The 23,339-nt window shown below is 59.2% G+C and overlaps 1 protein-coding gene across 2 annotated transcripts in view; it reads left to right on the forward strand.

The window, feature by feature from the left end:
* Positions 1-23,339, forward strand: part of BCR (BCR activator of RhoGEF and GTPase) — a 101,561-nt gene that overhangs the window by 56,448 nt on the left and 21,774 nt on the right. For both annotated transcript variants that reach the window (XM_068562530.1, XM_068562531.1), the window contains exons 3-14: positions 1,589-1,693; positions 2,032-2,217; positions 7,348-7,455; positions 10,332-10,392; positions 11,589-11,641; positions 13,672-13,812; positions 17,883-18,004; positions 19,024-19,192; positions 20,355-20,474; positions 21,082-21,157; positions 22,481-22,585; positions 23,243-23,317. In XM_068562530.1, the coding sequence (XP_068418631.1) occupies positions 1,589-1,693; positions 2,032-2,217; positions 7,348-7,455; positions 10,332-10,392; positions 11,589-11,641; positions 13,672-13,812; positions 17,883-18,004; positions 19,024-19,192; positions 20,355-20,474; positions 21,082-21,157; positions 22,481-22,585; positions 23,243-23,317 (1,321 nt within the window). The remainder of the gene's footprint in view (positions 1-1,588; positions 1,694-2,031; positions 2,218-7,347; positions 7,456-10,331; positions 10,393-11,588; positions 11,642-13,671; positions 13,813-17,882; positions 18,005-19,023; positions 19,193-20,354; positions 20,475-21,081; positions 21,158-22,480; positions 22,586-23,242; positions 23,318-23,339) is intronic.

The following is a 23,339-nucleotide window of genomic DNA, read 5'->3' on the forward strand; positions in this document are numbered from 1 at the left end:
GCGCCTCCCTCAGACTACAGTGAGGCCGGTCAGCACAGGCCGGGCAGAGGGAGGGCAGCCTCAGCCTGGTGGAGCACAGGCCATGGGTACGGCCAACCTGACACCCCCTTGCCTTGTTGGTGGTCCAGGAGCAAGTGAGGGCTGTGGCCAGGAAGTCGATGAAAACAGCACTTTCATTGCCTTTGGAGTCATCATCTCTTTTAGTTTCCTGGGCATCTGTAATAAAGTACCACAGACCGTGTGGCTTAAAAAACAGAGGTTGATTTATCCCAGTTGTGGAGGCTGGAAGTCAGCAGGGTTGGTTTTTCCCGGGGCCTCTCTCCTTGGCTTAGAGATGCCCGTCTTCTCCCTGTGTCTTCCCGCTCTGTGCGTCTGTGTCCTAATCTCCTTCTCTTGTTCTTTTTTATATTGAGGCATTGACATATAACATATTCGTTGTAGGTGTACAACATAACGATTCAATATATGTATATATTGTAAAATGATCGCTAACCATAAGTCAACATCCATCACCACACGATTACAAATTTTTTTTCTTGTGATGAGAACTCTTAAGATCCGTTCTTTCAGCAACTTTCATGTATACGATACAGTATCATTAACTATAGTCACCATGCTGTTCATTACATCCCCAGGGCTTATTTATTTTATAACTGGAAGTTTGTACCTTTTGATCGCCTAGTCTCTTCGTAGAAGGATACCAGTCATTTTGGACTAGGGCCCACCCTAATGACCTCATTTTAACTTGATTACTTCTCTAAAGACCCTTTCTCTGCACACAGTAACATTCTCGGGCACCAGGGACACATCGCCCCCATAACACCATCACAAGTAGGGATGGAATGTGGTCTTCCAGCCTCTTGGACCCTACCCCCTGCATCTGCATCCAGGGGCGCATCAGCTCTGTGCTTCTGAGGCAAAGGCAGCAGAGCATCACCCCACATATAGGAGGGGCGTTTAGTAGTAGGGAGAGGGGACCTTGCCGTAGCCCACATGTATGCGGGTCCAGAGTCTGGAAAGCAGGCTCAGAAGAGCAGGTTCAAGGGACAAAGACCCTGAACCCAGGGGATGGGGTTTCCCTTGGGCAGGTGGCCACAGCCCCCAGCCCCACCACTGTGGCTGGGAGGGAGGCGGTGCTGCCTGGGCCTGGTTGGTCCAAGGGTCAGGTGGCAGTGGCACAGAGGCCGGCGAGGCAGGTACCAGGAGAGGAGAGGGGAGCTGTGGAAGGAGTCGGGGTGGCCGTGGGGGGGGCCCGACGCCCCCTGGGCTCAGCCTCTTCCAGGACAGCCACTCCTTGGTCACGGGTAGAAGGTGCGGAGAGAGGCCTTGCCCACCCTGCTCAGCTCCAAACTGCCCGTTTCCTGGGGTCAAGACCAAGGGTGGCCTTCGGCTTAGCTGGATGACCATCCAGAATTTGCAGCGACCACAGTCGAGCTGACATGCCAGGACTCCCGTGCCTTCCTAATTTAATCCCACCTGGAACCTTCTTGGGAAGCTTGTCCTCAGGTTGACAAGCCAGCTTCCTCTCTGAGAGGGGCCGCCTCAAGCACCGTACCCCGGGTCTGATTTTTGTCTGTTTCTCCTGCAGAGTGAGCTGGACTTGGAAAAGGGCTCGGAGATGAGGAAATGGGTCCTGTCTGGAATCCTGGCTAGCGAGGAGACTTACCTGAGCCACCTGGAGGCGCTGCTGCTGGTGAGGAGGGTGCAGGGGCTGAGCGGGCAGGATGGGCCCTGGCGAGCTCTGCTCACGCGTCCCAGGTCCCAGGTCAGCCTGGGAGCAGCCCACCCTCCCAGGATCCTCGACACACCTGTGGGCAGGCAGGACATGCCACCTCTGTGGAGGTTGGGCCTCCCCAAGGGGCAGTGGATGCCAGTGAAAGACTCGGGTACCAAACCAAGCTGGCTTTAAATTTTTATTGTTAATGGAATTTTAAAAATAAAAGCATGTATGTCACGTGACCACAGTGCACTTGACAAGTGGCGAGACCTGACACCTGTGCTGCCCCGCCAGTCACCTGTGCCCTCTTTCAGCCCATGAAACCTCTGAAGGCTGCTGCCACCACCTCTCAGCCGGTGCTGACGAACCAGCAGATCGAGACCATCTTCTTCAAAGTGCCTGAGCTCTATGAGATCCACAAGGAGTTCTACGACAGTCTCCTCCCCCGCCTGCAGCAGTGGAGCCACCAGCAGCGCGTGGGCGACCTATTCCAGAAGCTGGTGAGTGACCCGGAGCAGGGACCCGGCAGCCTCCTGGGGGTGATGGGGTGACGGGCGGGGGCCAGGCCTCTCCCTGAGCCTGGTGCCACCTGCGGGCGAGGCTGCTGAGGGCACGATGGGGAGGGAGAGTCTGGGACACATCTTACTGCCTGGGATGCCGAATGGGGGCTGCGGGGAGGGGGCGCCGCCACAGCACCACTGCTGGACCCTGCGTGAAAGCGAGGCTTCCCTCCCTCTGCTGGCCCCAATGCCATCTCTGGTCCTTTCCAGGTCCGCTCAGTTTTACTCAAGGTTCCCAGTCTCCAGACTGGTCCCCTCTGGACCACAAAGAAGCCACTGCCCTGGGAACAGGACTCAGACTCTGGGCAGGCGGACTGGGGCAGGCAGAGCCTGGAGGGGCAAGCACAGGTGGGGACAGTGGGGGTTTGTTGTACTTTATTTCACTTTTGCAGTTCTATGAATTAAAGGCTCTTGAATTAATCAAGAATTTTTTTTAAAAAAAGTAGTTTGGGGAGGGAAGGCTGGTCAATAAAAGTCATAGTCATACGAGAGGAGCCCTTGGGTCCCCAGGGGGTCCTTGGCTGAGGAAGTGGTGAGAACAGGCCTTCCGTGTGGCCCCAGCTCCCGCCGCAGCCATTTTGGGGACCTGGAGGCACGTTTAATGCTAGCGACTGTGACAGCAGCTCCCTGGAGCCTTGCAGGAATCAGGACGCGTCCTGTGGACAGGCTGGAGGAAGGCAGGAGGGCTGGTTTGTACCTGGGGATGGCCATGCCGGGCTGTGAACCGAGGGACCATGAGGCCATCTGGTCCCCGGGTAGTGGGTTCAGCTCTGATCAGGGGGCTCAAGTGGGCCTGCGGGTGCCCTGTCTCACCTGAGCTGAGGCAGCCCCACCAGGCAGGTCCCGTCTCCACCCCATGCAAGTGAGGAGGCCGAGGGGCAGGAGGTCACCTGCCCAGACGGTACCCCTGGTCTGTCTGCCTCCAGGAAGAGTGCTTTGCCCTGCCTTCAGGGGCATAATACTGGAGGGTGGGTGGTGCTGGATGACAGAACAAGGGTTTCTGCAAGGGCTCAGTGGGCCAAAAACTGGCTGGGAGTCCATTCGGCAGATGTAGCTCTGGGTCCCTGGTTAGAGGGAGGGAGAGGCGGCCGTGGGGGCAGGTCAGGGACCTTCTCTGGCCATTTGCTGACCTCGGGGCCCACGAGGAGCCAAGGATTCAGCTTTTAAAAAGTCAACGGGATTGGGAAAATCTAGTAATCAGATGAAGCGGTTTGGTGGACCCCTTGGCACTGGCCAGGCCACCCCCGGAAGGGACCAGGCTCGGGTGAACACTGAACTGAGACATGGGTAACGTAGAACTTGTCCCAGCAGAAGGGGTGGTTGAGGGACCTGAGGATGATGGAGAAAACTCTCAGATGGAGCTGCCGGATCAATGTTTGTCTTCCAAGGTGTGAGGTTCATGTGTGAGGAGCCCCCCACCTCTGTGGGTCTAAAGGGGGAGCCAGTCTCTTTAGGTGGAGGCTGGTGGGGCATGTCTCTATATAAGGGGCAGCAAAGAGGCCACCTCCCAGCACTGTGAGCCCCCATCCTGGGACGCCCTCGAAGGCGGGTGCTGGGTAGGCCTGGGTGACCGGGATTCTACCTCTGAGGACCCCTAATCCTGATTAAAGGGTTGCCCGGGCCTCCGGTGCTCTTTCCCTGGAGTGTTCTCCCTCCCGAGGGAAGCCGGTCCTCTGGGGGTGGGGTGGCCAAGGTCACCGGGCCCTCTCTAAGTGCCCAGAGCACGCGGTGAAAGAACGCCAGCCCCCAGCCCTCCCGGACCGCCCAGACGCCCAGCTGGCCCACCGCCGGCCTGTCTTGGCTCATACTGGGCTCTGGCGTTCCGCCCGGGTGTGGCTTTCCTGTTGGCCACCGCCCCAGGCTGCAGATTCTCCCGCCCGGGACCCCTTTCCCGTGGCCAGAGAGCGGAAGGCTGTGTTTTGACGCAGGTGCTCCCCATCGTTGAAGCCCACATCTTTGAAGAATTGTGTTGTGGGCAGAAACTGCAACCACACTCTTCCCCAAATAACACTCTGAAGTCACTCGGAAACTGAAAAAAAAAAATTTAATAGTCTGATGAACACCAGAATTTGGAAAGTTTCCTCTGGTTTCCCTGGTGTCCTTGAACTACCTTCACATGTCAGATGTTGCAGCGCAAAGACGTGGGGAGAGAGGTGGGGCTGCCGTGGGAAGTGGAGCCCCAGGAACCACGTGCTGCATGTTCACGTGTGTGCCGCCGGGGCCGGGCGCTGGGTCTCCCCAAGGACAGACAGACACTGTCCCCGTCCCTTTCAGATCAGCACAGCGGGGTCAGGCTCCCCAGCTAGGAGAGTCTTAGGACCCGAGGAGCCTGTGATGCCCCAGCCCTGGTACCTCTGCCACCCGGGAACTCATGAGCCACACCTGGTAGCTAGGAAGCCCTGTCCTGACGGCGCCTTGACTCCCCTTCCTGTGGGGCTGTGGGTTATTGCTACCCATCCAGGGGCTTTGTTTCTGGCTGAATTTTTATCAGCTCCGGTTTTTTGTTTCTAATCATTTCAAACTTCCTGAATTGTTGCAAGAATAGCACAAAGAACTGGGTGTGCGCCGGATATACCAATTGTAACATTTTGCTCTGATTGTAACATTTTGCCACATTTGCTTAATCTTTATCTCTTTCTCTCTCCTTTGTATACACCCCCCCACACACACACACAAACGCACACATGCTGAATAGTTTGAGAATAAAATGCAGATCCCTCTGCCCTTTTACCCTTAAATACTTCATCGTGTATTTGCTAAGGACATGCTCTTCCACAACCCACAAGACAGTCCTCCATCGGAGGACGGTTCACAGTTGAGTGATATTATTATTTAATATGAGATGCTTCTACAAAGCTCTCCCAAGTTAGCCATCGTGTTCTTTGTAGCCATTTTCCTTCTGAGTCGGGATGCAGTCCAGGTCACGAGATGTACGTGGTTGTCAGGTCTCCTTAGTTTCTTTCCATCTGTACCAGTTTCTCAACCTCTGCTGGTCTTCCACAACCTTGACATTTTTCTGAAGGGTGCATTCTAGTTTGGGTCTGATGTTTCTTCAGGAATAGATTCAGGTTCTGCGCTTCTGGCAGGAAGAGAAAAAAAAACCACTGCAGTGATGCTGTGTCCTGTCGGTGCCTCACATCGGAGGGCATGTGATCTCCATTGGTTTATTGGTGCAGCTCGGGTTCTGATTAGTGCATGAATTGCTTGGAACTTCTCAAAAACCACTTGGAAGATGTGAGCTCCTGGAAGAGGGGGCAGGAGAGGTAATGAAAGGGGTTCTCCTCCCAAAGACCCTGTGTTAGTTTACTAAGGCTGCTACAGTCCGGGTGGCTCAAACAACAGAGATCTATCTCCCATTTCTGGAGGCTAGAAGTCTGAGATCCAGGTGTGAGCAGGGCTGGTTTCTCCCGAGACCTCTCTCCTCGGCGCGCAGAGGCCGTCATCTCTGTGTCCTCACGTGGTCGTCCCTCTGTGTCTGTGTCCTAATCTTTTCTTCTCATAACGCCCCTAGTCAGATTGGATCAGGGCCCACTTGAATGGCTTCATTTTTGCCCAATCACCTCTTTAGGTCCATCTCCAAATACAGTCACATTCTGAGGTGCTCAGGGTTAGGGCTTCAACATATGCATTTTGAGGGGACACAGTTCAACAGTGATATCCCCTCAGGACTTGGCTGAGCCGTTGCCTCTTTAGAGAGACCGCCCAGACCACAGTATCTAAAGCAGCCCCGCTGTTCTCCTCGCCTGCTCTGCCTTCAGCCATCTGCCATATTACTTGTTGCTTTGCTTATTCATCGTGTGTCTCCTGCTAGCCGGCTGCGCTGTGTCTGAATGATTTGAGGTGACAGTGCCTCAAGCAGGGCCTTTGTTTTTGTGGGAGATGCTCAGTGAGTGAGGGTGAGGGGAGAAGGCAGGGCTCTGGGTCCAACCGGATGGCAGGGAACCTGGCGTCTGGAATGCAGCGACTCGTCCAGGTAATCAGCGGGGCCGGGCAGGGCCTTCTCCAGCTGCTGCTTTTTCTCGCGAGCCCCCAGGCCCGCACGCAGCCCCCTCAAGGAGCGAGTCCAGAAGACCAGACAGTGCCAAGGGCATCTGGGATTGCCATCTGAAGAAACATAAAATTCAATATAGATGCAAATGCACGTAGAAATAAAATTTAGGTTCGATGCAGACCGAACACCAGGATCAGCAGCAAAAGCCTCAGGCCTCCCGCTCCTGGTTGGCTGCAGTGGGAGGCCTGGCCAGCAGGTCACGGCGTCTGCCCTTACACCCCAGGCCGGGGTTTCCCTGCTGCCTCTGGAGGTGACCTGGGGCCCAGCGATGGTGGTGGCTGCACACAGGACCCCTCCCCCCAACCATGGAAGTCTTTACTCAACTGAGTGTTGGAGCAGGAGGCCGAGTGAGGAGACACTCTATTAATGCCTTTGGTTGAGAACAGGACAAACACCTCTCGCCTTGCACCCGGCAGCAGAGGTCTCCCACCTGCCAGGTGTGTAGCATGACACCTGGGCCCCGTCACCAGGTCTGGGCTGGGCTCATGTCTGGGCAGCGCGAGCCCCTCTTCTCCAAGGGCAGCTCAACTGAGTGTTTCTTGCGTGTCTGAAGAGATCAGGTAGGAGCAGAGCAGTGGCCCCTCAGGCCAGGGATGGGTCCACTGAGGTCTCCCGCAGCCAGGATGAGAAGGGGCCGCTCCATCCCACTTGCTGGAGACGCTCATCCACGTTCACTGATATCCTGGAACTTCAGCTGCTGCTGGTGGCTCCATTTAAATGAGTGGGGTGGGAGGACGAAGAGAACTGCTTCCCCCCCCCCCGGGGCTGTGAGTCACTTCTCAACGTGTCGCTTTGGAAGAAGAAAGCGTGCTTAGCGCGTGGGGAGGGGAAGCAGGTGGGAGGCAGTGACAGCGTGGAGGAGCTGAGTTTCCTGCAGCCCTGCACTGTCTGCCGCACCTGGGCTTCCTCCAGAGCTGTGCACAGAAGCCCGTTACCCAGAGGGATGGAGACCGCCTGTCCCGCACCTGTCCCACACCTGCCCTACACCTGTCCCACACTCTCTTCCTTCCTCCCTGCAGGCCAGCCAGCTGGGTGTGTACCGGGCCTTTGTGGACAACTACGGAGTTGCCATGGAAACAGCTGAGAAGTGCTGTCAGGCCAACGCTCAGTTTGCAGAAATCTCTGAGGTACGCGTAACGCTGTTCAGACAGGTGCGCCCCTCCACCTCCTGAGGGTGGGCTGTGGGCTGGTCGTTGGCACACCGTGACCCGGGAGAACAAGGCACAGCAAACTAAGGTCTGGTTGTGAACCTCAGCTGTGTTTCCAGATGCCTGTGGGTTGTCATGAGCAGACAGACGGAGCAGCCCGAGGAGCACCCTGCCTCCCCAGAGGCCAGGGCCCAGCTCTGGGGTACCCTGGACAGACTTGCACTGTCTGTGTGCAGTTCGGGATGTCCATAGTTCATGTCATAGTTAATGTTCATTAACAGAGGTCTCGACACTTGAGTCCTGAGGCCGACTTTGCACCTTGCGGATGGAGAGCAGGTGGGGAGGTGTCATGCTCTGCTCCTCTGTGGTCTGCAGCCGGCCCGGGGGATGGGGCTGGTGTGCGTTCTGTCGACCCGCGTGGGAGGAAGCTGCAGGCTGGGCACCGCACCGGCCCGGGGGCTCTGAAACCTCAAGCCCTGGAGTGTTAGCACGAGGGACCTCGGAAGAGCCCCCCGGATGCAGAAGACAGGCGGCCATTGGGGGCTGGTGGCCATGCCAGGTCCTCCCTGCCCCTCTCCATCCTGCTTCTGCCCGTGGCAGTTGGGTGATACTTTCTTCTTCCCAGGCCTGTAGTCCTCAGAGCCCTGACCTGCCTTCCCCGCCAAACAAGGATTCTGGGTGGGAAGACCTCCAAGTGAAACCCCAGCTTTAAGAAGAGAAACGGAAACTAGAAATAGGCAGGGGAGGGTCTCTTGCTGGGATACGATCGTACCCTGACTGTCACACCTGGGCTTTGTTCCAGGGGATTTGTGCTGTTTTATAATTTATCACGGGGGCTGGGGCCTGTGGGTCCCGGCACCAGCGTCTCCCATGGTGATAACATGCCACACCGTTCCCCAGAGCCCATGGGTGCCCTGCTCCCCACCTGTTGCCGCTGGTAATGGGCTACATGCACCCAGGGCTTCAGGTTGGCTCCGCACTTCCCTCTGAAGCTGCCCTGGTTTGCCTGCAGCATTGGGTCTGTTCCTCTCTTTAGCTCATTAAACTAGCAGCCCCCATACCCCTAACAGCTGGAATGCTGGCGCCGAGTCCCAGGTGACTTTGACAAATTAGAGTCATAATCTTTTAAGAGCAGGCTGTGGTTAAATGGAGCCAAGTTCACGTCCACCAGGACAGGTGTCCACAGAGGAGGGAGGAAACGATGGTGGCACACCACCCGGGAGTCACGTGGTCCCACCAACCAGGCACAGGTGGGAATCTGAGCCGAGGCCCAGGCCCAGGCAGCAGGACGGGGTTCGGCGCGGCCAAATGCCGGTTCTGTGAAACTTTTACCATCAGGTGGTATCCACTTTGGTTTTCCATCCATGTTTCAAAAAAGACCTAGAGAAATTAGAGCCACACAGACAGTGAAATGAACCAAAAGGACACAGAAGAAGCAGGCCATTTAGAGGTGTGGGGAGTTGCATTCTGGGGGGTCAGAGCTCGACCATGGAGACTGGATGTCCATCTCCAAGGACAGGCAGGGTGGAGCAGTGGTCCTTCATGTCTCCCAGGACTGGCCTGAGAAATGGGTGTGCTGCAGTGTCCAGTCAGACTGGAGTTGCCTGAGATGGGTTCTGTGAGCTCGAGCTCCCCAGATAATAAGTAGGTAACAGGAATCATGTGAAAAGGGCTTCCGGAGTCTAGTCAGTTTGGGAAATGTGGGGTTAAACCAAACTTGTAAGTTTTCTTAAGGCAGGCCTCCCAGAGCCCCGAGATGCTCAAGGTGCCCACGTTCATCACACCTTCCAGGGGCCCTTGGCGCGTGGGCTGCTGCCCTGGCTCATGTGAGCGGCACCTAATTCTTGCAGATTTGAGCTCTCACGCCCCCTCACCCTCCCCCCCCCCGCCCACCCTCTGGGAGCTGCTGAGGCAGACAGATGGAGGAGTCATTGAGGGGAGCTAAATTCTCAGGAGAGGCACCAAGGTGCATTGTGAGTTTGGCCCCCGTGAGTTTAAAATACACTATGTTTTCTAGTCCCAAGAGGTTTCCCACAGCCTGAGAGGTTGCGAGGGCCATCTCCAGGCCCCTTCCCATTCCTGTGCTGTGTTTTTTGTTTGCTCAGAAGTCTCATACTGGGATTAACCACAGCTTCTTTCCAGAGACTATTTCAGGCACACAGGGACCTTTTATCCACATTTCTCTTGGTACCGTGGACCAAATCAGCAGTGCCTTTGACACGGTTGTGTTGAAAAATGACCCACCCACTAAAAAGCTCTGCTTACTTCCTGGGCAAGGACGTTTGCAAAGTCAGGAGAGGGGAGGCTGGGGTGGAGGCAGAGTGCATGCCAGCGGCCTGCCCTGGCCTCCCCGAAGCTGAGTGCTCTTCTTTCTGACCCACCAGCCCCTGCACGTTGTTTAACTGCTCCAAGAAAGCTGATCCGTGCACCCAGGGTGGGCGTTGCCAGTTGCCTTTCTTTGCAGGATCCTCTGTGTCAGAGGTTCTCAACCAGCGCTGATTTTGTCCCCTGGAGACACTTAGCAATGCCGGGGGACGTTTTAGATTGTCACAGCAGGAGGAGAGGGTGCTGCTGCACCCATAGGATGCTATTCAACATCCCAGGTGCATAGGACAGCCCCTTAGAATAGAGAATTTCTGATCCTAATGTCAGCAGCGTCATCCAAGGCGAGCGTGTGCTCAGTTGGCCCCGTTCTGCAGCCTGTGGCCCAGACACAGCCCTGAGGTTTGCCACATCTGGGCTTCTCAGCGGTGAGAGGAGGGTGAGAGTTCTGCTGAAGGTTCCTGACCGTGAACTCGCTGCCACATCAGAGCTGCTTCATCTGCCCTGTGGAAAACGTGCTTTTCTCTTTGCAGAACCTGAGAGCCAGAAGCAACAAGGATGCCAAGGACCAAACGACCAAGAACTCTCTGGAAAGTGAGTTCTCCATGCCGAGGCCCCTGCATGCCCCTGTGGTGGCGGCCACTGCCAGCAGGCAGGAGCAGCCAGGGCCCCCAGCTGGGTCATACTCTGGCCCCTCTGCTGCTCCAGATTTCCAGTAGTGGGGGGTGGGGGGATGGGGAGGGAGCAGCGCTGGCCATGGTGGATGCAGAGGGACGTGGTCAGGACCTGTTGCCACCAATGGGGGATGGGGGGGTGGGGCAGAGAACCAGGAAGAGGTGGGAGTTATCGGACTCCCACAAAGCAGGCACTGCCGGGCATTTACAGTGTCATCGTGTTGTCCCAACGGCCCTGCAGGAGGCTCTTGTCTTCCCTTGTTTCAGATGATAAAACAGGTTTAGAGTGGAAAGGACCACGTAGAACGCAGATTCAGAGTGGCTGGGCAGGGGTCAGGGCCAAGTAGTCGGGCTCCCGGGCCTGTGTTTGCCCTCATCCCTCTGGTCAGAGTGAGCTCAGGAACAACAAGGTACTTCTCGTTTCTGGCTGTTAGGGTCTTGGGAGGAGTTACGCTTACAGAGAACAGCAGACGTGGGCCGGGGCCACAGCTACACCGCCTTCTGAGCCGGTTTCCCCCATTTCTGTAAAATGGGGATAACAATGCATGCCCTGCACTAGTCGTGGGGGTTACGGGCGGAGCTGCACCCTACATGTGAGAACACATGAAGCGCCTGTGCCTGTGCCCACCACGGAGAAGCGGGGATGGCCCTGGCCGGTGGGGCTCCATGCTGCTGGCGTCCAGGGGTCCAAAAACGCTTATAAAACCAAGAGCCACATCTCAGCATCAGGCTTGGATCCACATGGAGAGTAGCGTGCTGGTCCGCAGCCCCCGGCCTGGGATCTGCGCTGGCGCTTCCTCCCCAGGGTGCTGGCCAGCTCCCTGACCCCAGGCCAGAGGGCCGTCAACACGGAGGCCTTTGAATGCTTGCTGCTGAGTCAGCCACGCAGGCTCGGGTTCTGATCAGCCCTGGACCTGGCACTGATGTCACAGACTGAAGGCTCACAGCCATGTTCCCGACCTTCCAATGCATCGGGTTCAACCTTGTCACTGAGCGGAGGGGATGTGGGGTTCCCAGGGGATGTGGAGGCTGGGGCTGCCCCCACCTCCACCCTTGCAGTGAGGGTGGGTGGGCAGGTGGGCGGTCCGCCTTCTCTCACCCTTCGTCTCTCCACAGCCCTGCTCTACAAGCCTGTGGACCGGGTCACGAGGAGCACACTGGTCCTGCATGTGAGTCCCTCGGGCCCAGGGCCTCCTCACCCTGGGGTTCTTGGCTTCTGTCCTGGGGCTGACGCTGATGTCTGTCAATTTTGCCCACCTGCACCCTTTTCTGCCACACACCTGTACTGAGGATGCAGAAGTGAGGCACCTCTGCCATCCCTGGGCTCCTGGGGGTGGGAGGGGGGAAACGCAGCAGGCTCTCCAGGTGTTCCAGATGCCTCATCAGAGCGGGAACAGGTAGGGAGCATCCCGTCCCACATGGGCAGAGGCTTGTGGGTGGAGAAGCTTCCCGGGGGAGGGGGCGGGGACACATAGTACAGGTTGGGGCACCAATGGCAGGTGCATCCTGGGGCTGTGGTCAGACCACATTCTCCAGCCGGGAGAGCGTGTGCAGAGAGGGTGTGCAGGGAGGCCCACCTGGCGGGGCTGCTCCTAAAGGCAGTGGGGAATCACTTGCACATTATTAAGTGGTCGTCTTAATACTGAGAAACAAAAGCAGGGAAAAAAAAGCCCCCAATCCTACTGCCAGGTGACCTTATTCGTCTGTATTTAGAGCAAGTCTTACATGCGCTTTTTTTTTTTTTTTAATAAATTTATTTATTTATTTTGGCTATGTTGGGTCTTCGTTGTCGCGCAGGCTCTCTCTAGTTGCGGCGAGCGGGGGCTACTCTTCGTTGCGGTGCACGGGCTTCTCATTGCGGTGGCTTCTCTTGTTGCGGAGCACGGGCTCTAGGCGCGTGGACTTCAGTAGTTGTGGCACGTGGGTTCAGTAGTTGTGGCTTGCGGACTCTAGAGCGCAGGCTCAGTAGTTGTGGCACACGGGCTTAGTTGCTCCACGACATGTAGTATCTTCCCGGACTAGAGCCCGAACCTGTGTCCCCTGCATTGGCAGGCGGATTCTTAACCACTGCGCCACCAGGGAAGCCCAACATGCGCATTTTTTTAAAAATGTACAACGAAGTCACAGAAGTGTTTGAAGTGTCCATTTCCTGTCTTGCTTCCTCCCCACAAAGGAGCCACCACCACAAGGATCTTTATGCCGACACACGTGGCATCTTTCTAAATCACTCAGACGGTGTTGTGCTGTGCATACCATTCCACGTGTGGCTTTTTACCCCTTAATGTTATATTGTGGCAGTTGTCCCACTTTGGCCCAAACAGCTCTGCCTCGTTCAGTTTTAAGCTGCGTGGTTTTCCATCCATTGCACGTTTCATAACTTCTTACCATCCTCCGACTAAGAGTTCCTGGATGGAGGGAGATAAGCTGAGATTTGCGGTTTGGGAGACTCTGGCCGGTGGCCCATCAGAGTCCTGGAGACCCTTTATTTGGTCCCCTCACCACGATGAGCCCAGGCCTGGCAGGGGGAAGCCAGAGCCACCAGGAGCGGTTGGCGGGGGAGCCTGGGATTCCCAACACCAGAGCCTCCCCTGAGCTTATTTCATCTCCCCATGTTCTCTTTGCTGTAGGATTTGGGAGCTAAGAGGGTTTTGTTTCTCTGAACCAGGAAGCTGTAGACTTTGAGCACAAATTACGTGCATTCGCAGTAGAGAAGGATTCCCAGGCTCTGATCTAAAAGAGGAGGAGCCGGGAAGGTCAGGGGCTTTCTCCTGACCTCACACGGACCGGCGGACCAGGATGGGTTCTGCCCCAGGGGACCTGTGACAATGTCAAGGGGCACTTTTGCTTGTCACAACCACACGAGGGGGCTCCACTGCCATCGAGTGGGCAGAGGCTAGGGATGGTGCCAGCATCCTCCAGTGCCCGGACAGCCCCCACCAAAACCAGCCCTGCATGTCGCCAGGGCCCGGGTAGAGAAACCTGCCCCAGACCTGTAGCGTGGAGCCCCTCTCTGCAATGTGCAAACAGCACAGGCTTGTGGGGCGCCGTTAGGGGCCTGCTCCCGGCACAGTGCTCGCACGAGTGCTGCCGCGTGGCCCAGGCCATGGTGAGAAACGGCCCCAGGTCACACCCAGCGCGTCTGCGGCTCTCACGGCAGAGATGCCGGGACTGCTCTGACTCCATCCTTCGTCCGATGCAGGACTTGCTGAAACACACCCCCTCTGGCCACCCCGACCACCTGCTGCTGCAAGACGCCCTCCGCATCTCGCAGAACTTCCTGTCCAGCATTAACGAGGAGATCACGCCCCGCCGGCAGTCCATGACCGTGAAGAAGGGAGAGGTGAGCATGGCGGCCGAGCAGAGGTGGGCATGGGGCCCACTGTATCCGCACAGCTCAGCCCAACACAGAAACGCCTGGACTTGGGGGCCCTTGACCCTGGCAGGGTGAACCCAGGCCGGTGTGCAGGGCATCGGGGTGTGGTTTCAGGGGTGCGGGCCTCACTTGGGGGGTTATGTCCCGGGCACCCCACACCCTGCCGGATCAGGGTCCCCAGCTAAGGAGACCGGTGAGAAGAAGGATGGCATTTGTGTGCCTGGGGACCACTCGGTTTCTCTTGAGTGTTCTTTCATTAACATATAGTTAACAGTGGGTTTAAGGACTTTAAAGGTGATGAAGGGGAGGCGGGTGTGGTTTGTGTTTGCGGCCGGAGAACGGCTGGAGAACGAACGCGGTTGACTTCTTCGGCCAGGAGGGCTCTCCTTCCCCTCCTCCCTCCCTCCCTGACAGCCCCTCCCGGTCTCCATCTCTCTGCACATCGTAGATGAGAGGGTGTGGAACAGAGGGGCTCAGACGCCACCCCTGCCACCTCCGCTCCTTCCCGGGAGGGGCCCAGCCCGGTGCCAGGCAGCTTGCAGCAAGATGGCAGAGGTGTGCCAGTCAGGGGCGGCGTCTAGTGTGAGCACCTTTCGTTGGAAGCGGCACCGCGGGGTGGGGCGGGGGTGCGGACCCGCGGCCTCTGGGGTCTCGTGCAGGGACAGGAGCCATATGGCCCAGCAACACGTGGGCTGGCAGCGAACCTTACTGTAGCTGCCGCTCGGAGCCACTCCTCTTCCTGTTAGTGTGCCAGGTGCTCGGCGGCGCCGAGGCTGACCCGCCAGGACGCGGGGCTGGCGGGCAGGCTGCTCTCAGCCCTGTGCTTCCACACCTGTGTGGGAAGTGGTACCTGAGTGCTCGGCCTCCCTTGTCAGCAGTTCACACGGTCTCACCAGACTCGGGATTTGCTTCCGTCAAGACTCCCGTCCCTGTCGGGTTCATGCTGCTTGGTCTCCCCTCCTGGGACACCATGCTCTCTCGCAGGCAGTTCCTTTATAAGAGCACCGCCCTCCTGGGAAGCAGCCGTGCGAGTCCTTCTGTGGGTGCTGAGTCTGCGCCTGTGTCTCCCGCTGCACTTAGGTTCCCCGGGGAGAAGTGCCTCCTTGCTCTTCGGATCATTGGAAGCAGCTGCCTTCAGGAATTGAGGAAAATCAGATGTCGCCTGGCAGTTGTCAGCCAGGCCCTTGAGCCCACATCTGTATCCCAGGCCTCCTTCCCCGTGGACCCATGGTCGGGGTCCCGGGGCGCCTGAGTGGGAAGTGTGTAGGGGCCGGTGCTTCACGGAGGCAGGGCTTCTACCTGTGTCCACCCCATCCCCACCAGCATCTGGTCCTGTTGACCTGTGGTATCTGCTCCTTGAGGGGAATCGCTTGGGTGCCTCAGCCACGAATGGGGGAGAAAGGCCGGTGACCCTGATATCGGGAGTCTGAGTCGCACACGCCTTCATTCAGGGCTCTCCGTCAGGAGCACAGTAAGGGAGATTGATGGCGGCTAGACCAGGATGCAGGCAGATCCACACCCACACTCCTGCCTGGGACGTCCTCGAGAGCTGGGGGCTGGGGTCTACAGATAGAGACAGAATGAGGCCTGACCCCTGGGCCAGGGTCCGGGCTCCCTTCGTGGATTTGCCAGTATCGTGGTTGAGGGCCCTGCTTTCCTGGAGCTGGGAGACCCTTCCTGCCCATCTGCTGCACATTTTCTGTTTGAGCCACTACAGGACACCAGGGTGGGCTGGGGTTCAGAAGTGAGGCCTGGGGCCTCCTTGGGAGGGAGGACATCTGCCACAATGGGGAAGCTCGTGGTGAGAAAGTCCTACTGCGCTCAGAGGACAGCCACACCGTCCACTCCCCGCGCTGTGCACCTCGTGTGGCCCTCGGAGACGGGGTGCAGCACAGAGCAAGGCTCAGGCCAGGACGTCATGGGGTGGGGGGCTTCTCCTGGAAAATGAGGATTTGCACAGGCAGGGGTACATGGGGAGGGGCCTGGCAACTGAGTCCACCCATCAGAGCCCCCCAGGGCTGCTGTCTGAGCCCATGTCTGCTAACACGGATGGGTGGATGTACGGGCTGCCACAAGTGCCAGGGTGACGCTGATGGCCTCTGGAGGATGAAGTTGGTGGCTGGGGTGGGACTTTGGATGAACCTGTGAGCGGCAGGACCCGGCGGAGGAGGGGAAGGGCCTGCAGGGGGCTCCATCAGGGCTGGGACCCTGGACGATTCTGACCTGCCGGCAGAGGGGAATCCACCTCTGAGCTGGACGTCGGGGGCCCTCTGCTGGCAATGGCCAGAAGCTCAGCTCCTTTGTGTGGAGAAAGGAGTTCAGTCCCCCCCTCACAGAAGGTCCCTTGGTCCTGCCTCCTGGGCTGGAAGACCATCTGCCATGTCCCTGCCGAGGGGGCATTCCTCGAGGGCCTCAGTGTCCCAGGACCTGCCCCCCAGCACAGACCCCGCAGTCAGGCTGCCCAGGTCCCCAGTGCTGCATGGCCGTGTCCCCAGGTGCACATGCTTCTGTGCTTCCCATGGGTGCGGACGCGGGGCTTGCCTATGCCCACAGCAGGCGGGGGAGGGCAGTGACGATGGGTCACGACCTGGGCACGTGGGCAGCCCTCCTGCCCTCCCACTTATGGTCTGGTTGGCACTGGCGGCTCCCATGTAAATCATCCAGTCTCCGTGCCAGGGCCTGGCTGGCTGCTGTGAGCCGAGCTGCGCATGACGGTGATGTGGGAGTGTTGGGGGGCCTGGCCCAGGCTGCATTTGCTTCTGGGGGGCTCCTGCTGAGAGTAAGGGGGGAGTTCAGGGAGGCACAGGCTCCCTGATAAGAACCTCAGGCGGCAGGTGGCAGTGGAGCCAGGTCCCCAGACCTGCTTGGGGGGGGTGTTGAGGGGGGGGGTGACAGGGGTAGGGAGACACTGTGGGTCTTTGCCCCCTGTGGTGTGTGTGCCTGACCCTCCGGACTCTTCCCAGGCCATCACAGAGAGGGGTGGGGAGTTGCCCTTTCTGGGGGTCCTTCCCTGAGGCCAGGTGGGCAGGGTCCCCGATGAGCACCTGGTCTCTCTCCTCCTGGGCACAGACCCCTGAGCGTCCCCGCTCGCTCCCTGTGCTGCCTGGGGTGGATGGTGGAGCTCCCTGAGGCTCAGGCTTCTCATCTTCGAAGTGGGCACGAGGACTCACCCACAGCAGGAGGGTCACATCCAATGACAGGCCACGTGCTGGCACAGCACACCCGGGGTGTGCGTGGGGCAGCCTCTCATCCTGTCTCTGTGTCCTCAGCACAGCACAGCGCCAGCCCGGATGAGGTGGCGGGCACTGTTTGCCAGCTGAATTACCGACTTACCTCCATGTGCCCTGGAAACTTGTGAGCCATGGACCATCCCTTGTCTTTCAGATGAAGCCCCCAGGGGCAGAGAGGCACAGGGCTTGCTGGTGACTGGTGCCTCTAGTCTCCCTGCTCCTTCGAGGATGCCTCAGGGTCAGGGGTGGGCATCAGAGGTATAAAACCCCTATGTGGGCCCCTGCCTATCAGTGGGCACTGACCTCAGAAGGACTAGAATGTGGGGTCCCAGCTGGGGGACCCCTGCCCGGCCTCCTGATGCCCTCAGATCCAGGCCCAGCCCTTAGCGTGACTGCCCCCTCTCGGAGTTCTCCCGGCCCGTCTCCTCCCCCCATACCCTCTAGGCCGAGCACCAAGCTCTTGTTACCTGAGCCTTGACGGTCCCCGTACGAGAACATCCCCTCTCCACGTGGCCGGCCTCTTGCCTGGGTCTCCAGGCCTGTCCTGGGGATGTATGGGCCGCCCTGCTCAGAGGGGCTCTCCCGTCACCTTGGCTGCAATGTTCCCTCCGGCCTCCAGGCCAGTGGCCGTGACTCTGTCTGGGGCTTGGGAACTTTGATGAACAAAGAGCAAGGCGTTTGGCGTGTGTGTTTGCGGGCGGATGAGGTGGAAGGAGTGCTGGGAAGTGGGTGTGAGGGTTGGAGGTGGGGGGAGTGGAGGCCCAGGCCACCCCTGCCCTGACCAGCACCCCCCCCCCGCCCCTGCAGCACCGGCAGCTGCTGAAGGACAGCTTCATGGTGGAGCTGGTGGAGGGGGCCCGCAAGCTGCGGCACGTCTTCCTCTTCACTGACCTGCTCCTGTGCACCAAGCTCAAGAAGCAGAGCGGAGGGTGAGTGACCGTGCGGCCCCGGCTGAGAGGAGGGTCCCCGGGGTATGGGGTGGTTTCTATAGGAGGAGACCTGGTGTTCTTTCCAGTGAGCCTCGAGAGGTCGTAACCTGTTGCCAGGCTGCTCTTGTTAAGCTACATTCTGTCTCCAACTGGACGTGATGCCAGGCTCAAGGTCAAAGTTCATCATTAGGAATCTGGAGACATTCAGGGTCTGGGTGGGTGACCAGGCTGTTGACTATGACTTCAGGTGCTACTGGGGGGCTGTCATGTCGTGACCCAGACAGGTCAGGGGGCTGCAGGGTCTGGTGCAGGTGGGGGATGGACACTGGCTGCCCCTCCCCTGTCCTCGGAGGCCATCACTAGGTGATCCCTACATTTTGTCTTCCCGAGATCATGGTGGCTTCTGAGTGATTCTCAGCATTGGCCTGCAGATCCCACCCAAACCCCCAGGGATCATACCACACAGGTTGCAGCAGTGGGGGGCCGGAGGGGGGAGGCAGTGGCTGGAATGGAGGAAAGAAGGTCACGTTGGGAAGAACCAGAACTGGGCTCTTCACCCCATTCTGCCATCACCACGCTGAGTGGATTTAATCAGAAGAGAGCCTTGGTTTGCCCATCTGTCGAGGGAGGGATTACACCGGGTAGATTTGCAGCCCCTCAAACTCTACAGCTCTGGACGTGTCTGCAGTCCTGTCCTGACTGTCATTGGCGGCCTAGGTGGTCTCCCGCGTCAGGGAGCCTATGAGCCACCACCGTCAGCACAGAGTGGGGTGGATGAGGGCTTGTCAGACCCGTGGGGCCTGGGTCACTCGTACACAATGCCCCTCCCCAGGGGTCACCGAGGCTGGGTCGCCAGTGTCTGCCTGTGGCCTTATCCCAGCCTGTGTCAGGGACCATGAGCAGAGTTTGAAGGTCAGGTAAACTTCGTGGCCATGAACTTAGGGTTCCCCAGTGTCGAAAGCAGTGACTTAAGCAAAGGAAGGTGGTCAGCCTGTTAACCTGCCCCTCCCCCCACCCAGCAAAACGCAGCAATACGACTGCAAATGGTACATCCCGCTCACGGATCTCAGCTTCCAGACAGTAGACGACTCGGAGGCTGCACCCAACATCCCCCTGGTGCTGGATGAGGAGCTGGATGCCATGAAGATCAAGATCTCCCAGATCAAGAGTGACATCCAGAGAGAGAAGGTGGGGCTGGGGGGGTGGTGCCAGGCCAGGCTCTGCAGCTCGAGTGGGCAGCATCCCCTCAGGCTGGCAGGCGGGCGAGTTCTGCAGGGCATCTGACCCCACTGCTGGTCTCTGGGACCTGCTGGGACCCCAGTGAGCCCTCTCAGTGCCAGGCCTCCTATCAGGCATGGAGCCGTCCAGGATGGGGTGGGGGGAGGTGCCCCTCTGTCCCTCTCATAACTGCCCTGATCCGGAGCGAATCCCAGGCTGGGGGGAAACACGGCCCCTCCAGGGGTTCTGGACTGCACCCAGCAGGCCCCTGGTTGTTTCTGGAGAAGAACAGTGTTCTGGAGGAGCAGTGAGGATGAACCCCTCGCCTGTAGGGTCAGCCCAGGCCAGAGCGGGTGCCTCACGGTGGCCAAAGACAAAGTGGGTCCCCAGAAGGTTGATGTTCAGGGATACCCAGCTGAGGTGGGTGCAGCAGGACAGGGGTCCTTCTCAGCCCTCACCCTACCCAGCCTTCTGTACTGCAAACCCCGCAGGATGAGGAAAGCACAGGAGCCCCAGGACCGGCGTGAACTCTGGGTTGTTTATTCGTCCCGACGGACCCGTGGCCCCCATGGCAGAGTGTCCCGAGGCAGAGGGGAGCCAGGGCTGCATCCGCGGGGCTGTCAAGCTCTCTGCCACCACTCACCCATCCGAGCCGTGCCCTCTGCCTAGTGGCAGGCAGCACAGCCTCCCCCGGGGACAGAGGGCTTCAGGAGGGAGGAACACAACACGCGGCAGGGAGGATTTTCCCAGCCAGGTCCTGGGGGTGCATGTCACCCTCCATCAGGACCCTCGCAGTCACTCCCGGGGGACCTGATGCTGAAATGTGGCAGATCGGGGAGCAGGGAGGGGCCTTTGGGGTCACGACAGGCCCCTTCACATTGTCTAAGTTTGGAGCAAGTGAAAAAAGGGAGGTTTGTGAGAGGAAGAACTTAATCCCTTAAGAAGGATGGGCTGAGCACGTCCGGCAGCCTATGCCGGGCCTGGACGCTGTGGCCGAGACCCTGTCCACGCTGGGCCGCCAGACAGTCTCCCGTCCTCCACGGACCGAGCATCAGGGGTGGTGGGGCAGGCAGAGCGGGAGCGGGCCGCGCTGGGCCAGAGCTGGAAACGTGACCGTGCCCTCTCCCCACAGAGAGCGAACAAGGGCAGCAAGGCCATCGAGAGGCTGAGGAAGAAGCTCTCGGAGCAGGAGTCGCTGCTCTTGCTCATGTCCCCCAGCATGGCCTTCCGCGTGCACAGCCGCAACGGCAAGGTGAGCGCCCAGCGTGGCACACAGGCCACTCTCTGGGGCTTTGGGCCGGAGCCCCCATGGCTGGGAGGTGGTGGGTCTCCAGGGAGTCTCAATAGGGCGGGGGGCTTGCAGGTTTGTGCAGACCCAGCCCTCGGTGCAGGAATGCTGTCCGGGACCTCTTGGGCCAGAGAGACAGCTTCTCTCCTGAGTGGCTTCTGCTGCCTCTGTAGCCAGGACCTTTCCCTCCATGGGCATCACGCACTTGTCAGGGGGCAGCCGGTGGGGGGCAGCCGGTGGGCTTTGCGGGAGCCTTGCCTCTGCGTCATGGGCCCAGCTTGTGGGCATCAGCCCTCCCCTCTGCAGGTCCCACCTGGTGACCCCGGTGGCCCTACACTCTGATTCGTCACGCCCTGACCCAGGCGCAGCAGGAGGGGCGGAGAGTGCAGGGAGGGACGAGCAATGCTGTGAGCACAGCCGCCCCAGCTCGGCCGGCCTGCAGCACGGAGATGCTCGTGCCTCCTGTGGGCATGCTGCGGGCTCCACGCAGTGACCAGGACGGAGCCCTGGATCCACTGGGCGCCCGCTCAGCCAGGGTGGAGATAACGGGTGTGCTCTCCCCCCCGCCCAGAGTTACACGTTCCTGATCTCATCCGACTATGAGCGGGCCGAGTGGAGGGAGAACATCCGGGAGCAGCAGAAGAAATGTGAGTGGCCTGTGCGCCCAGGACGTGGGCTCAGGAGCGTCAGGGCTGGATGGTCACCTCCCATGGTCTCAAACCTTGTTTTCCCCAAGGGACAGTGGAACTCTTATCCAAGTGAGATGTGCCGTGGAGCCCTAATATGGGAAATAATGGGGGAGGGGCTGTCCTGATAGGGCCCCCTGCCCTCTGTGCCCCCCTGCCTGCCCTCTGACCTCCTCCCATGAACCCCCTTCCCCTCCTCTGGCCTTCTCTGAATTCCCGCCTGCATTCTGGACCTCCCTACTCTGAATTCCCTGCCTGCCCCCGGGGGCCCCCCTGCACCCCTGCTGCCTTTCCGAGGCTGCCACGCACGTGGCCCACCCGCCTTGCCTCCCCCCAGGCCTGCCACACACCCCAGCAGATGCTGATGCCATACGGCCCTCGACTGGGCCCACCTGGGCAGCCACACTGTGCTGGCCCTGCTCCCCTGTGCTTGACCGCTGTCAGGACAGGGCGCCTACTCCCCTCTGGACGGCCCCTTCTTTGGGAGCTTCCCTCCATTAGCAGTTCTTTCCTTCTGCTCAACTCAGAGCTGCCCCGTCCTGCCTGGCAGCCTTCAGGGTGGGATGGCAGACCCTGCCCCAGGTCCTGGGGCTGCAGCTGCCGGTTCCCTCCTCCGCCCCCAGCCATACGGTTTGGGATTCCCGAGCCATCCTTGCTAAAAGGTTTCCGCGTGTGCCCTGTGTGCCCCCCAAGGTAGGTTGGGGGCTCCGCACGCCTCTGCCCTGTCCTGAGCGCCTGTCCCCCCAGGGTTGTCATTCATGCCTGTGCTGAGACCCCAGTGCCACTGGCCTCCGGGGGCAGGACGGGCGCTCCTGGTGACTCTGATGGCCAGTGCCTGGGGCCCTGCCAGAGTTCCTGTCCCAGGTGTCCTGTTGTAACCAGGGGCCCAGACCATTTACAGCATGTTTTGTCTGCTCAGAAATAATCCCCTTTCCCCACCTGGTGGAGAGGAGGGGGTGCAGGGGATATAGCCCCACAGGAAGGTGCCCCAGATCACCCCCTCGCAACCGCCTTGAGGTCGTGCCAAGTTGGTGGGCGGCCCTGTGTTTGTGAGCGTTGTGCAAAGATTCCTCCCACCCTCTGAGCCTAGCCTGGTCCCCCCGGGGCCATGCCTCACCTGCCCCTTACCGGCTCCTGCCTGGGAGCAGGTGGCCCCTGTGGTCCTCCTAACCAGGGTGTGCTGAGGACCCAGTGGGGGGACGTCTGAGAACACCCCATGGGGGTCCTGGGGAGTCCGAGAGCCGGGCAGACTCACCAGTTGGTGCGCCTGTGCCCCCATCTCAGGTTTCAAGAGTTTCTCCCTGACGTCCGTGGAGCTGCAGATGCTGACCAACTCATGCGTCAAGCTTCAGACCGTCCACAGCATCCCACTGACCATCAACAAAGAAGGTGGGCTGTGCCCCCCAGGCCGCTGTCCCTTTCTGCTGTTAGTGCCATCCTGGGACCAGAGACGTCCATTCCAAGGCTGGGTGTGCTGCTGAGGGCCTGTCAGCCTCTCCAGGGTGTGGACGGGATGGGTTAGGGGTGGTCGCTCCCAGGTGGCGGCCACCGGGTGGCTGAGAAGACCTATGACTTGGCCCCAAGTCCCGAGCCGCTCCTCAGGCCCTCTGTGCTCTGGGTCCTGCTCCCCGTCCCCCCGCCCACCCCTCAGCCTGGTGCCGCCCGCCCCCACCTGTGGTTGTGCTGCATCTTGCGTTCACTGTTACACACACTCATGCACATGCAGCCACACACAGGGGTATGCTTTGTACACTCAGGCACACACACCTCATCCACGTGGCATGCTCCCCGACCCCTCTCCTGTCCCGAGAACCTGTCACGTCTCTTCTCGGTCCCTGGTTTGCCCGTGTTGTGAACCCAACTAGATCCTAAGGTCCCCGAGACAGAGGCCACGATGGGTGTGTTTCTGCTCCTGACATTGCCTTGTCCCCTGCTAAGCAAGTGACAGTCACATGGGCCCCCATGAGGGTCACCTTGAAGCAGAACCTGTCACCTGCCTGCTTCTCCCAGGAGGACGGATGCTCACCTCTCTGGTCTCTCGCACAGATGATGAATCTCCTGGGCTCTACGGGTTCCTGAATGTCATCGTCCACTCTGCCACTGGCTTTAAGCAGAGTTCTAGTAAGCAGCTGGGTTGGGGAGG

The sequence above is a fragment of the Eschrichtius robustus genome, chromosome 14, assembly GCF_028021215.1.
Source record: "Eschrichtius robustus isolate mEscRob2 chromosome 14, mEscRob2.pri, whole genome shotgun sequence".
In the NCBI taxonomy this organism is placed as follows: domain Eukaryota; kingdom Metazoa; phylum Chordata; class Mammalia; order Artiodactyla; family Eschrichtiidae; genus Eschrichtius; species Eschrichtius robustus.